Source organism: Armigeres subalbatus, chromosome 2 (genome assembly GCF_024139115.2).
Source record: "Armigeres subalbatus isolate Guangzhou_Male chromosome 2, GZ_Asu_2, whole genome shotgun sequence".
Classification (NCBI taxonomy): domain Eukaryota; kingdom Metazoa; phylum Arthropoda; class Insecta; order Diptera; family Culicidae; genus Armigeres; species Armigeres subalbatus.
Genome location: NC_085140.1, coordinates 320267690 through 320286744, shown reverse-complemented (window position 1 = coordinate 320286744; position 19055 = coordinate 320267690). Strand labels below are relative to the sequence as shown.

The window sequence follows — 19055 nt, the reverse complement described above, 5'->3', positions numbered from 1 at the left end:
CGATTTAGATGAAATTGAAAAACTGTGCAAAGTTTCAACTCAATAGAAAATCATGAATTAAAAATTTTCTTAAATTTTGATGCTGTTGCTTGGAATCGCTCACTTATCACTTCACTTCACGCAAAAAGCATTAAAAATAACTTCTAGTTTTACAGTGGTTGTCAACGGATAAGTGATAACATCGCTCTGCCATCTACATCCACACCGCAAGGGAACATTAATCGAAGAAATTCTTTCAACGATACATCTCAGCTGATAATGGGATCAAACGCAAAAACGGTTTCTACTGATCCCCACAGATTTTGGATTTTCTTATCGAAAGAGGTAAAATTGCTTTTCCAGTTATGCTATGTGACAAATTGTAAATAATTCGTTACAACTAGATGATCAACCTCAAGTTTTAAGACTTGTACCGCATTGGATTAACGACTAAAACAAAAACTCCCCCTAAAAAATTAGAAAATTCCCATAAAAAAATAGAAAATTGCCAATAAAGGAATTAGGGTATGAGCAATAAATAAATATAAAATTTCCACAAATAAAACAAAATTTCCATTAACAATTATGAATTTTCCACATTTTTCATTTTGATTTCTTTATGGAAAATTCTTCCTTTATAATTGCAATTTTTGTTTTTAAAAGTGCTTATTTATTTTTGTTTTGTGGGAAATTCCTAATTGTTTATGGAAATTTTGTTTTATTTGTGGAAATTTTATATTTATTTATTGCCCATATCCTGATTTATTTATTGGCAATTTCTTAATTGTTTATGGAAAATTTCTAATTTTTTATGGAAATTTTATTTTGCTACCTTGGATTAACAACACAGATCTACGATTTGCCTCCTACAAGATTGGAGTGATTTGGAAATACAGAGAGAAGGAACTACTTGCATTAACATGGCCTGAAGGAATACGGTGCCGGTAATTCGTTCATCAAGATCTTAGTCACTAGGAGCCGCAGAAACAAAGTTGTGTGGTTTTTTAACAATCTTTGTATTAAAGTTGTAATTCCTAATCGAACGTTAAAATTGCTTTTGTTTTTAATGTTTGTAAAATATATTACGTGTATGATTATCAGCAAAAGAATACAATCATTTAGATCCCATTGAGCCTGTTGATAGTAAATAAATAACACAATTCAGATCAAACTAACTTTGGTGGACTTTCGAATTGCGGACTCTTCGCAACAGTCTCAGGAAATCCAGTAAGCAAATTTTCCAGTCAAGAATGATTAGTTCGAGAACTGAAAAAGTTATACAAATCGCTCTTCTCCTCATACAACGATTATATATCACGAGGATCCAATCCAAAGTTGTGAGTTTTCAGGTCAGCATAGGTCGTATGGCACTCAGTGTTGTCTGCTCACTTTTTAAAATAACACGAAACTTCTAAAGGAAATTAGAGCGCCACTGAAAGAAGGGCGTGTATTATTTTGTTTGACATTGGCTATGAGCAGTTTCCATATGCAAAAGCATGTGAGCTGATCGCCCTAGTTTTCCAAAAACGGTTAAGCACGAGTGTACCCATTCGACGAGGTCAATTTTTTTTACCAATTTCTTCCATCCATTCCCAAATGCCACCTGCCCCAAAAGCCACACCAACCCATCAGCTTCGTTTGACTCATCACTAGCCCGCATAACAAATCACGACAAGCCCAGTCAGTCCAATATTTTAAAACTCGGTGTTACTGGGAACTACACCCCTAATGCTCGTACGCCCCCCAAAATCGAAAACATGATCACGAATTAGGGAAGATCCATTAATTACGTAACGTAAAAATTGGCCATTTTAAACCCCCCCTCCCCCCTATGTCACACTTTTTGTATAAATCATTGAATTTTTTTGTATGGATTGTCACACTTTGGTCAACCCCCCCTCCCCCCTCTAAGCGTTACGTAATTTGTGGATGTTCCCTTAGTTAAATTGCGTGTACCTCGATCGATCACTTCTCTGTGCCTCGGTGCGGCATTCTCACATCAACTAACCCGAACAATGGTTGAAAATTGAGCCGTCCGGTCCGGTCCGGCTAATGCGATGATGAGTGACGCACTTTGCTTCGGAGGTCCATTCATCGTCGCCGTGGGCACGATGGGTCCACTAATGGGGTCCAGCTAAGTGATCATTAACACACCAACGCATCATTCCACTTGGCGCGGTCGGTCGGTCCGTCGCAAGAGAAAGAGAGATGTTATAATTTTGTCGGGAGTGTTGCAAGGGCGGAGAAATGTTCGGGCGAATTAATTTGGATAAACGGGAGGTGGATATGGGGGTGGACTTGGAATTAAGTAAACGAGGCTCGTTCATTTCACGGCCGCGGTTCCCAGGTTGATTATGTCAATAAAATAAGATTGTATTATGCAATATCAACACAACTTATGAACTCGGTAGTTCCTTTTCTGATGGCATCGATTGGGTTGTTAATAAGATTATCGAATTCAATTGGAAACACTCTTTTATCTTCACTGTCAAGCCAAATCATTTAGATTCGCGTTCAAAATATTACCCACTATTTGTCTACGTGACATCATGCAATGGCCAGAACTAATCACCACCATGAGGGGCAGATTTTATGGTCATCGACTGCTTCATATGTCCTCCCAGGTTCTACACGTCCACCATGCCTGAGTACCGTTGAAAAATAATTGTCATTTTTCCTCGCTCGCGACCATTTAGCCACTTTATGACGGTTGACAGCAGACTCGATAGAAAGACGTGTGGCAGGATGGAGAAAAAAATGCTCTCCTTGGAATGGAATCTGCACTGCGATCGATGCGACGACGGACGGTGGCTGCCTTCTTGTACCAAAGCCAACCGAAGAGATCAAACGGTTGACAACGGTTATCGTCGCGCCCGTCCATCGGTTCGCGTTAGGTTGGACGAAATGGGCACTAATTAGAGCCTATAAACAAATTTAATTAAAAGCGATAGATTTGTCTGTCCGATGACGAAGACTACGAGAAGTTCTCGCCGAACCTTGTAATGTGTGCCCATATGATCGAGAAGGTGATACAACTCCTCCCCATCGTTTGTCGTAGACAGTCAAACTGCAGTTACTAAAATATATACGTTTCAGTGGTTTACAGCTTCGACGTTTTGTAAATAGTTGAAAATGTTATTTCACAAAAAAATTAAAACAATTTTTATTTAGAGAGAAGCGCGATATTATTGTATATAATATTGTTTTTTCCTCATGAAACATATGTAAAAAGATAAAATCAGTGATTTTGATCAATTTAAACAAAATGCAGAAGTACACTTATGATACTGAATTCTAAATTAATAGATGTTTTCTATTTTATTGTAGGTTACTTCATTGGCTCCCGACAATGGCGACAACGGTAAGGCGACATTACTAAACCAGTTTTCGGCCGGCCCGCGCGCGATCACATGGCGCAAAATGATCAGATCAGGCTGAAATTTTATCTCCTGTGCTCTAATTGCACCTTTTCTTCGCAAGGTTGTTAGCTAGATCATGCCGTTTGCCTTTGGTACTAGTCGTCACCCCGCAGCAGTAGCAGACTGAAACATTTAATATCTCACTTGCTACCCGTACTGAACGCAACGGACCAGCATCAGCAGCGCCGTTCATCCGAGTTTTGCTTGGACGTCACTATATCTTGGTAAACCGATCGCCGCTGCTGCAACGCGGAGGAGAATGGTCTCCGTCTTTGTCCGCCCCGTCTCAGGATAGTTGTCATTCAGGTTTCGGACAGGCCGTCACTCGGTCAATTTATTTGGCTTTTGCAATCCATCGCAGCAGCGAGATAAAGAACCCACCAATTAGAAGAAAAAGCCTTTGCGTTTTGTCCCTCCTTAATAGGCAGGTTAAAGTATTTCATCGAGTGAAAAGTAAGATTTTTTAATTGGATCACAAAAAAGATCTCTTAAGGTAATTAAAGCAATTTATTCAACTTTGTTGAAGTCGAATGAAAAAGGGATCATTCATACATTGTGTCAAATTATGTGTAAACGTGTTTTGCGACTATGAAATAAACTGTATAGAGTAAGTGTGAGTTTCACTTGAATGTTTATCACAAATTTGACAGCAATATAATAGTTTTTCCATGAAGAACCAGAAATAGAAACCAAAGAAAATTCAATTTGAAAAATGTAATTAAAAAAAGATAAACTGGGAGCATTCATTACCATTTTCACCGACAGAATTCCTTCCAAATAGAAGCGGAGCTTTCTTAGAGAGTGGATAGTAGCTATATTTCTATGTTTTCTACAGTGAATTTGAATTTGAAAATTAACCATCAAACGGCGAAGGGTCGTTTGGCCGAAACCCATTCGACCGAACGCCACTAGGCCGTACAAACCATCAGGTATCAGGTATCAGAACGTCGGCTCCAGGGGCACGTTCACCTCAATTTGGGAGATTTGTGCCATCGCCTTCACAGCCTTTTTCATCACACACCTGACGGAAAAGGAAGTGAACAAAAGGACAGGAATGTGGATGGGAGAACAAAGGGAATGTTTGGAAAAGGGCCCTTGAAGAGGGCATACAACGCATTAGCGTACAAGAGCTTATAGCTCCTTACCACAACGGGTTATGAACAACAAAATACTCTGAAGGTTCAGGTTTCTGAAGTCAATTTCACTAAGTGTTTACCAAATATTTGGAAGCGCAATTGTGCATAGACTGGGCAGTTACATATTAGATGATAAAAAGTTCCTGATTCACAACTATCACAAACAGATGATTCAACGCGTTGAATATTTGCCATGTGATAGTTCAGTCGGCAGTGACCTGTCAAGGCCTTGACTAAGACACTGCAATTCTGTTTAGACAGATTAGCTAAATAGCTTGCTACTACCGGAGATGGCTCCCGGATGTACAATTTTGTTTGATGACATGAATCCAGACTACTCCAATGCCATTTGTGCTGAGTGACAGCCCAAGAGTTAATCAAAAGCTTCACCCAACAATTGGATATTGGAATAGCTGGCTCAGGACCAATAAAGTCATGCGATGCTCCATTACGAGCTAACTCATCAGCCAATTCGTTTCCAGCTATGGAAGAATGGCCAGGTACCCATATAAAGTGTAAAGTATTTACTGAATTCAGTTCCTCAATTTGAGTTCGACATGCGATTACTAACTTCGACCTTGAGTTGGCCGAGGCGAGAGCTTTAATAGCTGCTTGGCTATCTGAACAGAAGTATATTACTTTGCCCATAATGCGTTGCTGCAGTGCAGTGATGGCAAATATTTCCGCTTGAAAGACAGTGCAGTGTGTACCCAGTGAGTGTGACTGTTCCAATCTCAGCTCACGCGAATAGACGCCTGCACCTGCTCTACCTTCGAGGAGGGAGCCGTCAGTGTAACAAACAATGCTGTCCGACATACTTCTCTCCAAATAGCCAGATGTCCACTCATCCCGCGAGGGGAATTGTGTTGAAAATGTCCTATAAGGAAAACTACTAACGTGTGTGAGATCACTTGGAGCAAGGAGCAAGGAGTATGGCTCCAGCTGAGTGTTTCCACTGACTGGCCCAGCCGGGGACCGCAATATAGATCCAGCTGTTTGCTCTGGGGACTGTAACTAGTGATGCCCAGTTTAATACGGGAGTGAGACTACCAAGAAATCCTTCTGAGTTACATACAAGAAACCCTTCTGAGGTTCCTTTAGGAAATCCTTCGGAGATTTCTCCAAGAATTCCTTCGGAGATAAATGCAGGACATTCCTCGGAGATTTTTCAAGGAATTCCTTCTACGATTTCTTTTGGAATTCTTTCTGTGATTCCAAGAGTTGCTTCAAAGATTTCTCCGGAAGTACTTTCGGAGATCCCTACAAGAATTCGTTCAGTGATTTTTCCAGGAGTTTGTTCAGAGATTCATTCAGGATGAAGTTCTTTCGGAGATTCCTACTGGAGTTCCTTCGGAGATTCCTCCACAAGTTCCTGCGGTAGTTTTTTCGGAGATTTCTCCAGGATTTCTTCCAGAGATTCCTCCAGAAGTTTCATTGGAGATTTTTCCAGGAGTTCCTTCGGAAATTCTAACACAATTTCCTTCCGAGATTCCTGTAAGAGTTCCTTCGGAGATTGCTACAGGACTTCCTTCGGAGATTTCTTCAGAACTTCCTGGAAGATTTTTCTAGGAAATACTTCTGAGATTTCTGAGATTTTCTTCTGAGGAAGAAAATCCTTCAGGAGTCTTTTAGGCGTTTCCGTCAAGTTTTTTTTCGGAGCTGCATCCTGGCAATCTTGGGAGATTCCTTCTGAGGAAGAAAATCTTTTAGAAATTCCATCGAAGATTCGTCCAAGAATTGAGATATTCTTCTAGGAATTCCTTAATAGATCCCTCTAGGAGTTCCCTCGGAGATTCCTGCAGGAGTTTTTTTTTCGGATATTTCTCCATGAATTCCAGGAAATCCTTCTGAGGGAAAAATCCTTCAGGAGTTCCTTCTCAGATTCCTTCAAGGATTCTTTCGGAGCTGCATCAGGGAATTCCTTCGAAGATTCCCACAGAAATCCCTATTGAGATTTCTTAAAGAGTTCCTTGGTATATTTCTCTAGGAGTTCCTTCGGTGATTCCTCCAGGAATTCCTGGAAGATTTTCCCAGGAAATTCTTCTGAGATACCTCGAGGGAACCCTTCTGAGTGCTCTCCAGCGAATCCTTCAGGAGTTCCTTAGGAGATTTCTCCGAGAATTCTTTCGTAGATGCATCCAGGAGCTTCTTGGGAGATTCCTGCATAACTTTCTTCGGAGGTTCCTCCAGGAGTTACTTTGGAAGATTCCTGCAGGAGTTCTTTCGGAGATTCAGCAGGAGTTTCTTCGGAGATTTCTCCGAGAGTTCCTTCGAAAGTCCCTCCAGGTGTTACTTTTGGAGTTCCACAAGTTCTTCTACTTCTATGGCTCTACATTCCAACTGGAACTTAGTCTGCTTTTCAAATTAGCATCCTTTTATTATTTCCTCAGTTATTAATTGAAAGCTTTCATTGCCCACCATTGCATGAGTATGTATCTTATCTGGAAGTCGAGAATGTTTCCCAACCGGAAACATACTAGACAGGATCAAGAATCGAACTCGCCATCTCCGGATTAGAAAATCTAACGCTTTTGCACGCAAGGCGTAGGTTTTCCAAGTTGGCACCAGTTATTACTTCAGGGATTCCTACAGGAGTGTCTTTGAGAATTCCTTCAAGAGTTCCAATGGAAATTCCTCCAGAATGTCCTCCGCTAGCTCCATTTACAATACTTCCAGAAATTCCTTCACGAGTTTCTCTGAGCATTCTTCCAGGAGTTCCACTGGGAATTCCTCCAGGAGTTTCTCTGAGAATTCTTCCGGAAGTTCCTTTGAGAATACCTCCAGAAGTTCATCTGGGAATACCTCCAGGAGGAGTTCCTCTGGGAGTTACGGTAAAAGTATCTTGTGTAATTCTCCGGGAGTGTATATGAGAATTCTTTCAAGAGTTCCAATGGTAATTCCTCCAGGAGTTCCTATGGGAATGTCTCCAGAATCTCCTCCGCTACTTCCACTTGTAATACTTCCAGAAATTCCTTCAGGAGCATCTCTGAGAATTCTTTCTGAAGTTCCTATTGGGGATACCTCCGGAAGTTCTTCTGGGAATTCCTCCAGAAGCTCCTCCGGAAATTCCTCCAGTAATTCCTCTGGGAATTACACTAGAAGTTTCTCTGAGAATTCTTCCAGAAGTTCCTCTGGGAATACCTCCGGAAGTTCTTCTGGAAATACCTCCAGGAGTTCCTCTGGAAATTCCTCCTGGAGTTCATCTGGGAGTTACGCCAGAAGTTTCTTGTGTAATTCTCCGGGAGTTTATAAGCGGTAACAACGAAGTGTGTGTAGAACTGCGGTTTACAGGATTCTCTTCCATAAAACCGAGTACCCATAGTCGGTAAGTACAAGAAAATGCTTCTTGTTTGAGATGTATGTGTAGTGGGGCCACGTCGAAGAGAACTTCGAGAGCAGCCGTGGGAGTTGAAGAGAACGCCCCAGTCATTGCCATTAGGCACATCCTTTGAAGATTGGCCGAATAGGTCATTTGGCCGAAAAGGTCATATGGCCGAATGGGTCGTTTTGCCGAATAGGTCATTTGGCCGAAATTGCCATTTGGCCAGATAGGTAATTTGGCAAAACATTGTTTTTAAAAAATTATTATGGTTATTTTTCTACATAGGAGGTTCAACACTTCTTGGCCGAACAAGTCATTCGGTCGGATACGTTATTTGGCCAAAAAGGACATTGGTCAAATAAGTCATTGAAAGTCTCAATTCTCACTTCTCAATCATCATTTCTCACTTCTCACTGCAAAAGTGAGAAATAAGAAATTAGAAATGATAAGTGAGTAGAGAGGCGATAAGTGAGAAATGAGGAGAGGAAAGTGAGAAGAGAGACGTCTCACTTCTCATTGATCATTTCTTATTTCTCACTTATCACTGTGAAAAGTGAATAGGCTTCTAACTACTCATTTCACACTTCTCACGTTTCACAGTGAGAAATGAGAAGTGAGAAATAATTAGTTCTTACTTTTTACTGTGAAAAGAGAGAGGTACAAAATGAGTAGTGAAACGTCTCATTCCTCACTTCGCAGCTCTCACTTTTTACAGTGAGATGGAATGGAATGGGAGATTAATCGCTCAGTATGTTATGTCTACTCAAGTTTCATTTTGCCCAGCTCAATAAGCAATGATTTAAATATTTGAAGCATTTGAAGTTTGTAAATTCTTCATTGTTTTTCACCCAAAAGTCCAAATCAAACGTTTTTATTTTATTTTTGAAATTTTCACATATACCAGTATTTTACCGGTATTACCGGTATTGACTCCACCAAATACCAGTATTTTGTCAAAAAGGACCAATACCGACCACCCTAACCTCAGTGCACAAAACAATAAGCCATTTTATAGAAAGCTCAAATGACAGGAGACCAAACACTAATATTTACATTTTTCAAGGAACATTTGCGAAAATGGAATGAAATGATGATGATGATGACGAATTGATGATGGTTTGCATGCAAATTTACCAAAACAAAGACCGAGCCGTCCACTCAAAATTTCGATCAGCTGATCGAATCTGCCTCGTAAAATGGCTTATAGCACCACATGTGCTTCAACACTCGCCCACTCGAGCCGCGAAGATATCAGCAGAGACATGACACGGTTACCTTAAAGGAGTCAACTCCACTGCACCAGTTCAATAAGAGATAATACCCTGAAGGTAGGCAATCATCTATCATTGAACTCGTCCCAATTCAATCATGGATAAAACCCTAAAAGTAGGCAATCATCTTACAGTGTTTGAATTTCGAGCGTTTATTCAGCTCTTTTGTCTAGTAGTTTAATGTGGTTCGAATGCCTTTCAGGCGTGCCATTCCGTTTCCCGTGCACGGAGCGTGAGATGTTAAAAAAGCTGATTTTACCGCCAGTTCTTGTGAACCTGAACTAACTGAACCAATTGGTTCACTCTTGGTTCACATCGAGTTCGAAGCACCTTAACGGAACTTCAAAGTTCACTTTTACGCTCCCACCGTACAAAAAAATACTTAAAATGTGAGCTGAATAAGCCAAACATCCCATCTTATCCGTACTTCTAGTTGCTTGGGACGTGCCACGTGTTTTCCGAGTATTCCTGGCCTTTTTCAAGGGCCAAATACATTCGGCCGAAACGTCGGGTAATTTCAAAATCTAGCCGTTTTGATTATCCTCGGACTGAGAAAGCCACATCCATAAGCAACTTTATTTCCAGTCGACAATTAACAATAAGTAAAAATAATATAATACAAAATACGTGTAGGAAATCAGTTCTACAAAATATCGTTGAGCCGTGGGCATGTCATAATTTTGATAGGCTCAAAAAGTGAAGGAACCCCGTCACTTTTCTTACTTCACTCTTCCCACTTTTCACACTGAGAAGTGAGAAGAAGTGGGAAGTGAGACCTATCACTTCTCATTTCTCACTCCTAATTTTTCACTTCTCACTTTCCACTGTGAAAAGTGAGTAGTGTAAAATGAGAAGTGAGACGTCTCACTACTCACTTCACAGTTCTCACTTCCCTTGGGAGAAGTGAGAAATGAGGAATGAGAAGTGAGACTACTCTTTTCTCACTTTGCACTAATCATTTCTGAGTTCTCACTCACACTGTGAAAAGTGAGAAGTGAGACGTTTCACTACTCATTTCGCACATCTCACTTTTCACAGTAAGAAGTGAGAACCAATCATTTCTCGCTGTTATAAGTGAAAAGTGAGAAATGATCAATGAGAAGTCTCACTTCACTCTTTTCAGCATTAATTTCTCACTTATCACTTCACACTGCGAAAAGTGGGAAGAGCGAAGTAAGAAGGGAGACGCGTCTCTAATCTCTTTTCATTTCTATTTTCTTATTTATCACTTTTGCATCGAGAAGTGAGAAATGATGATTGAGAAGTGAGAAGTGAGACGTCAAATGACCTATTTGGCCAAATAACATATGACCGAATGACTTGTTCGGCCAAAAAGTTATGAACTTCCTATGTAGAAAAATCACTATGATTAAGTTTTAAACAAAATGTTCCGCCAAATGACTTGGTCAGCCAAATGACCTGTCCGGCCTTATGACCTGTTCGGCTAAATGACCTATTCGGTTAAAAGACCTTTTCGGCCAAATGACCTATTCGGTATGGGTAGTGCATAGGTTCATTATTTGATGTTTGAGTAGTGCTGAAAATCATGTTGAATGACTTACTTCGATGTATAAAAAAGTGTTCTTTTTAAGTAAACAGCGCACCGCTCAAACGTCATTGTGTTCCTTCGGTGCACGTCCTCATAGGTAGGTACCTGGCTACAATTGATAATAGTATCATCATCGTCATCGTCATAATCATCTTTAAAGCACCAACTAAACGAAAGTATGGGTTTTCCTTATTCATATAAGCCGGGGGTAATTTTTTTATACATTTTTGAGAAGGATGAGGTTAAAATGGCTACCGTTCAAGATTTATATGGAATTTGCAATGAAAATACTGAAAAAATTGCTTTAGATCGTCCGACAGAACATTTCCGTTTACCTAAAGCACGAAGAAGGAGCGTTGATAGAGGAAAGGGAAGCAACGTCCCCTAGCTAGGCAAATACCGCTTTAATGTCTTAGCTGTAACGATTTTTATGTGTATTTTTACCTCATGCTAGCTGATGCCATTCTATAATTGTAGAAAATCTCAATGATATTGATAATATTCAAATTTAAAAAATGTGGTGACATTTCGGTACCGGAAAACTCATGAGCAGGGTTTGCAGAAATCGCTCTCAATGAATTATTGGCAGTGGCTGATTTTCTACTAGCCGCTTCCACATCCAGGCGCTATCGTATATGCGCAAATAGCCAGCATGAGTTAACCGCCAGAAATTTGTATGGCGAAAGGCATCTAACGCGGGTTTTCTCAAAATTAGGAACTTTTCATGAAAAACTATTTGGTACCGGTTATGAAGGATGGTGTCCGCTACTACGCCTACCAAATATTTTTTCGATTAAGGTGCTTATTTTCGAGATATTAAACATTAGATGCTTTTTGCCATACTGATTTCCAAAAGTTAACTCCTACAACAACAACGAACCTCTTCAAACCATACCAAAGTAACAATTTCTATGCTTCTTGGATTTATTTAATTCTTATAGTGGATTTATAATAGCAATCGCCATAGCTAGTTGCTTAGTTTTATTGTCGATCTTATTGCTATCAATAAACCTCTCAAAAATATGCTGAAAAAGCTTCAAACGTCCAACGCTTATTGACCTTATGAGCAGCCCTACCGTCGGGATGAAGAGCGTGATAAACCCTATTTTCAAGGCTCGATAAAAGCTACATTTCTGGTCGTAATGTGGTCAATACCCCAATAAGAATATTTGCATTGCAAAGAGCTTATGACGGTATTTAATGAGAGCAACATTTTTCTGATCGGAATTTGTGAAGGCCATATTGAAAATGGGAAAGCATTTTAACACAGTGAAAATTTTCACTGAAATTCATGAATTGACGATAATTTCACCGCGTAAAGCACTTTTTTGGTAGTTGATGTGCATTACAAATATTTTGGGGTGAAATATCAATCGAATCAATGGAAATTTGCGATATTGCTGTTATGATTATTAGAACTCAAAAGGGCGCGTGGTATTCAATCTTCTTTTTTCACTAGCTTTTGCCGTGAAATTGAAAGCGCACCTCATTTGGATAGAAGTGAATTGAAAAACAGACCTGAAAAAATATTATTTTATAATCATCCCTTGAATCATCCTCATCACGATTGTCATCATCAATTTATTTTGTTATTATTTTTCAACAAAGTTTTGTTTCTCTTTTTAAATGCAACATTTTTGACAGCTGCCGCAGCCAAATTCCCTTTTTCCGGGTGGTTTAAAAGGGATTTCTAAATAACTCTTATAATAGGTTTATAGTGGTAATCTAGAGAGGGCCACTTGGTCATATCTCACTCTTATAGTGGTTATCAGAAGGTTGTTATGTAGTCATGGGTTTTATTGTCAGATCTTATAGTTTTATCTTGAAAACCATTCCTAGAGCGGAATAAAACTTAAAATGTTACTTGGGATACAAAGCCACGAAAACAAATGTATCGCACTTGTATACAAGTTCGAAGAAACGGATTCGGATAGGCAGCCCCGACCGAGAGGCTATAATAAAACGCTTCATTGTCGCTCAAAAATGTTCTCAAAAAATGCATTCTCGGTAAAATACATCACCAGAACTGGTGGCCCCAGTAAGCCTTTTAAAAGAAATTTTCATGGGGTATAGCCCCCCAAAGCAGTTCATTATCGTTCATTCCCATTTGCCACTAGATGGTAGCACCACCTTGTTTACGTAGTTTAAGTTAACGCCATCACTTGATGAGATTGAGTTCGTATGTCGGGCAGTGGAGCTTTACACACGTTTTCTACAAAATTTTGTGCGAGCTTCCATGTCTGTTCTCTGTGCCTCGGGAGGGCGTTTAAGGGCCTCTTCCCCTACTTCAGAGATACTGATTTTTATGAAACAATATTTTCCCTTAGAGCTACCGTGAGCATAAGATCTTTCGCTGAAATTGTTATTGTCGATCCGGTAGAAAGTAGAACAACGAATTATTTAGTTTGACAAATAAAATTTCGGGAGAATAGTTCGGTTTGGAAGTCCTACTAAATTATAATTTGGTGCTACGTTGACAATAATTAGTGTGGCAATTAACTGCAGTTCTGAAGAACCGAATGTAAGGATGATTTGTTTTCATATAATTATTCATTTAATGATTCAAATATGGTGGAATAATTTGTAAAACTGATTAAATGTATTACGTGCCATGATCAAATTTGCTGGTTTTTAATATACATATAACTATTTTTGAATTTTTGATCCTGGAAGCATTGCATAATATTATGTGTGTAGTGTGCAATTTTGCGGGATTCGCTTTGCTGAAAAAAGAATCTCAAGATGTGATCAGAGCATCTTGCTTTAGGAGTCTCTTGGGGCACAGTAGAGCTTTTAAACTAAATTAGGGGTAACTATGTTTTCTTTTATGGGTACAAAAAGTATCGATAAATAAATGAAAACATGTTTCTTCCATGAACGGGTTGGTCAGTAGTGGGAGGTAGAACAGAAACACACTCGAAAAATATACGTTGACTTTTGTATGGACTAATTTCAGCAGAACCTTAAGGGTATTGATTTTTTTTTATAAAAAAGAATAATCAATTTGGTTGATTCTCTATTCCAACTTACCAACTGATTTTGATTTCAACCCATTTTGGATAGAATGGTTCCGTTCCAGCCCACTAATTGAGTCGGATTCTAGAGAGGCGTTAACCAATCCAGAAACCGTTATATCTACCCGTAAAGTGCCTACCTTCAACATCGTTAACTCCCATTTTTTTTCGAACAATGTGAACTTTGAATGTAATACATATGTATGAAAAATAGAGCTGGATTAGGCATTGAGTACTTCGTCACAGGGCAGTTACTGTTGACATTATTTTTTGACAATAATGAAAACAAAAGTGGCCTTAAAATGTGGATCCGTTGAGTATAGTGGAAAGTCAGAAGGTGGGGGTAAAACGGTTTGGGTGGTTGAAACGGACAGGGGTTCTGTTTGAGCTGAATAAATTATTATAATTATGATCATTAACTGGATATTATTCCCTGTTTCAAATCATGAGTACGACATGTTTTACAATATTCAAATAATGAAAACCATTCTGTTTTTTTAAATGATTCAATACCAACTATGGCTGAAATGCCATGGTGATCTAATTTTTGATGTACAGTATTTAAGTTTTTAATCAGTAATTTTCAAAATAATCCTTTGAATCTTCAGGGATCTTATTCTTAGTCTTTTTAAAGATTATGTACGGGTTGAATGGGTAACTTATCTTCCAGTTTTAACAGTATTTTCTAAGAAATAAGACTATGGTGGGGTGAACCATTCACGTTCTTGTATGAGTTACATTATTTTTTGATAAGTTTGCTTTGTTTACCATCAAAAAACACCAAACATTCCGTAGGGAAGTTTTTTTTTAAACTATGTAATTATTAAATAATTTTTATAGCTAAAACATGCCTTTCCAGTAAAACCATAGTCAGCTATCAATTATTATCCAACATTTTCATTTCAAGAGGCACATTTTATAGATTCTTGGCCTATGCATACAATTTATTTCTCAACATGCTCAACATTAAAATGGAATTTTTTTCAGCCTGATTTTCATTATCATAAAAGTCACAAAAAAAAAGATTTTTTCACTGAATTGACTTCAAGGTATCATAGTTCTTGAGTTTAAGATTCACGTAAGTGGGGCGTGCGAGTAGCATCGTTGCCCAGATCTGCGCTAACTGAACGCTAACTAACTTCGGGTCCGAGGAAAACTATGAAGGCCTATTAGGGAAGTGTTGGCGTGCATTGATCTCGAATAGGGACACGGCAGGTATCTCCGTCCATCGTCGTAGGGGCTAAAACCAACGAAAACAACGTCCATTTGCTAGAACTCCACTATAGCAGAACGTTTCTCCTGAGTTTACGATTTAGTAAGGATGAGTTTACCAAAAAAGTGTCTCTTTTATCGGTTTTCGAGGCTATGACGAACAGACGAAAATGCCTGTCTCAACCCTACATGTCCCTTGTGCATACATTTTTGAAAGTTGCTGATGTAAGACTGTAATCATAGTCCACCCATCTCCTCGTCTGTCGAAACCCATTTTGAATGCCTTCTTATTATTGTCCATTTCAATGTATGTATGTCGTTCATCCCTTTTGCATGTCTTCCTCTCGTTGCTGTCTCTGATGTAAAACATCAGCAAGAATGCAAACTATGTGAACATCAGCACCGTAATTACTAAAGCACCCTAAATTCCCTTCCTTTCCTACTGTATTATTGTATTACCTTACCTCGACCAAACCGCGAGTCTCTCGGTTCCCAAAACTAACATTATTGTATAAGAATCATAAAAAAAACTGTGTTAAAAACATGATTTCGGCTCCCAAATAAACGATAGATTAAAAAAATCACGTAGATACTGGTTTGAGTCCCCTATTACAATGTTTTCCTTATGAAAATGACGCGATTCTTTAGGGTGTCCACATTACCCCCAGCATACTATGTTATTTTCGATGTCAAGTATGGTAATCCCTCTTCGATTTAGCTCGATTTATGTTTACATGTAACTGCCGTAATCTGAAAAAGTGACGTATAAGCCATTTTCCAAAAATGGTGTTAACGAGTACTACTCATCGAGCTCTTCAACAGAAAAATGGAAAATATGCATGTTGTAAAATGGCGGTTACGTCACTTTTCCAGATTACGGCAGTGTAGTGGACCCTAGTAGAGGAATTTTATTCTTCCTGCCAAAATGAAACGTTGTACTCTGCTTTTCAAGCAACGGCTCAAGCGCCTCCTTCTTGATAGAAGGACCGTTTCTCTGTCTAAGCCTGCTATGAGACCACCCTTCCCAAGACGGGTTGCTATTTTCTCGTCAGAATTTAAACAACCAAATTGGCACGCGCAACTAGAACACACTAAATGGAAACATAAGAAGTGGAAATGTTCAACATATTAAATTCGCGTTCATATAAAGTTCTGCATAAAATACTTAGAATTAAAATTTTTAGAAGTTTGACTGAATTTGCTCCTGGGGGTCCAGAAAAGGAAATCACTTCCCTATAGTCGACACTCTTGTGTTTATTCTTTTACAAAATTGTAATAAATATTCTATTTTTACTTTCCATAGCACTTCTAATGCATGTAATCAAATCATTGGAATGTAAAGTAGGTTCTCCCGATGGAATTTCATAGAAAACTGTCTATATTATGCTGTAATAATGCAAGTGTGGCTCGAGGGTTCACTGTTGGTTAGGGGTCAACTATTGGACATTATATCATATCTACTCTATTTATTTATACTTATATACAATATATGTTTAATTGTATGTTTAAAAGCTTGGGTTGTTACAGTGCTGTTGCATTCAAAAATGTAAAAGGATAGGGTCAGGAGCGAAACAAGACGAATTTTTCCATAATACAGTTTCCTGTTTTTGTTACCTCAAACATATTGTCCGTTAAATGATATCTTCCTAATAATTCACTTGAAAGGGCAATCGCATTCTAATTATACAGCGAATACTGTTTTTTCTTCCTTTAGAATTTTAAAATTCTAAGTTCTGCACTAGTGTGTATGGATAATTGTCATAAATTTTTAGCATTTGAACCCATCACGGAAAGTACCATCATTATCCTATGTTTGACACATATTGGCAAAGTTCTACGAATAGAGGGTTGCCTGTAAAACGATTTGATTGATCAAGAATTAAATAATCTGTCCACAATGTTGTCCAACTAATGTCAAATCTTTCTTCAACTTTCGGAAAAGCTATTTAAGTTAAGTTGTGAAATTTGATTTGAAATATCAGCATTAGGCTGACTAGTTTTGAAATCCTTTCCATTTTTTCTCGATAATTCCCTTCTACATGTTTGCTTTTGATATCAACATTACAAAGAAAGTTCTCGATAAAAAACGTAAAATAAAAATTATTCATGCTTTAGTGCTTTGCGGCAATTTATTAATATGAGGGGCATGTATTTTCTTACGCACATGGTTCCACGCTTCACAAAAAAAGTCACAGGTCCAGTGGAACTTTTGAAGAACGTTTAGAATTATTACAAATTTTCCATGGGTTTTCTCAATACCCCCCAAAGTGGCATTTTTGTTTAGAAAACCGAATGAGATACTTTTGAATTAGTAATTTTAATTCAATTAAATCTAAGCATCAGATTTTTACACAAATCATCTAAATTATGTTTCATTTCTCATATCTGTAAAAAAATATGGTATGATGAATTGATGTTGTGGGTCATATAAATTACTCAGTTGTATTGAACGCTGTCATCCCAAACTGCAGTTATTTTTGTTCGCAGGATTCTTTGTTCATAAATTCACAAAGTCTTGATTATCCTCCAGATATAAGCCTAAAATTACCTCGTCTTTGAGAAAAACTGATAAAATAATAGGCTTTGTTCTAGAAATTTGAAAATCAAAATCCACTTGTGTTGTCGCATCTTGCTATTTATTCGCATAACAGTCACATTCCAGATTTTGTTACACTTTTGCACAAATAATAAATATAATTATGGTTCATTTAATACTTTCATAGAAATGATAAACAATATGATACCATGTTTTCAGAAAGATATTCCAGTTTTATCAATTTATTAGACTGCTTGGAAAACGAGTTTGAAAAATTCAACGGTGAAGAAAATGGACATGGGACGCTTATGTGGATAGGGGCATTTATAGTATAGGAATTAAATATAAGTTCTATGGGATCATTTTTAATGCGGTTCGAATAATTATAATAATGTTTACACATTTTGGGGATGGTAACTTCTGAATCGAACCACAGATGGGAAAACTATTGCTTCCATAGCCGTTGCCGAAACTCCCGTGTATCGTAACGGAAAAAGGAGGTAGATCTCGACTCTGCTACTGTCATTCATTTTGGTCCTTTGATCTACCTCCACCAAACTCGTATGCTACCCGCGGAGCTGCTCCAGAACCTCAAATGCAGGTAAACAGTCGTTGGGTACATCGTAGTTCCTATCTACACCATAACAAATTATTTACCTCTGGCCAGTTATAACCGGTGAGCGCCCTGACTCGTTCATCACAGTTCACTACTGATCTCATTGAAGACTTATCGTCTCTTGACAGCTTTAATCCTTCTTTTAAGGTGTTTATTTTAAGTAGTATCAAGGTTTAAGTTCAAACATCCCCAAGTGTGATCAAAATGAGTGCCGTCAACAAGAAAACTGAAGCCGCCGTCGTCGTCGCCGCCGATGAGGAGCAAGTCGACGCCAAGCAGCCGAAGGGAGTCAAGCGGCCGTCCGAAGGAAAACCCACGGAACCGAAAAAGGCCAAGAAGGACGAACACGTTGCGGCAGAGGAAGATGACGAAGCCGACGGTGAGGAGTTGGAAGGCGAAGATGAGGAGTTCGGCGAGGAGGAGGAAGAAGACGACGTAGAAGCTGATTACGACGAAGAGGACGATGAAGATGAAGGGGAAGATGAGGGCGAAGGCGAGGAAGACGATGGTGCGGGTGAGGATGACGATGATGATGAGTAATGATGAAATAAAGGCAGCTTTTGTAATTGTAAATAATCCCGGTGTAAGTGTTGCATTATAGTGAAAGAAACTTCTCACAGTCCTTATGAAATCGGCGGAGGGACCCATGGAACACGAAAAAAAATCTTCACTTCTACAACTATTTCAATCCCCTAATGTTGTTTTTTTTCTAAAACCATGGAGGGAACATCCCCAGTCATATTTTGGTTTTATAATGGTTTTAAGGCACTCTTGTAGAGCAAATAATGGTCTTCAAGAGCGTTATAAATCTAAAAATGTTCCTTGGGATCATGTCTTGAAAATATTGTACAATTCTTTTAATTTTTCGAAAGTGTTATTTTCAAATATTTCTGTTATACAAAAAGAAAAAAAAACGACGAATAGTTTTTCCAGATAAATTTAAAAGTTTCAAATTTATTTTAAACCTATTGTTTTCTTGGCATAAACAAGAGAGAAGAAGA

General features: G+C 38.5%; 1 protein-coding gene across 1 annotated transcript; it reads left to right on the top strand.

The window, feature by feature from the left end:
* Positions 1–18128: 18128 nt before the first annotated feature.
* On the top strand, positions 18129–18630 carry LOC134216800 (acidic leucine-rich nuclear phosphoprotein 32 family member B-like). Its single transcript, XM_062695600.1, has one exon. It carries the CDS (start codon positions 18259–18261, stop codon positions 18592–18594), a length of 336 nt encoding a protein of 111 aa, XP_062551584.1. The 5' UTR covers positions 18129–18258; the 3' UTR covers positions 18595–18630.
* Positions 18631–19055: the final 425 nt, after the last annotated feature.

What these genes read in the sequence shown, in the direction of transcription:
- LOC134216800 (XM_062695600.1), top strand. Translation starts at nt 18,259, where the DNA reads ATGAGTGCCGTCAACAAGAAAACTGAAGCCGCCGTCGTCGTCGCCGCC.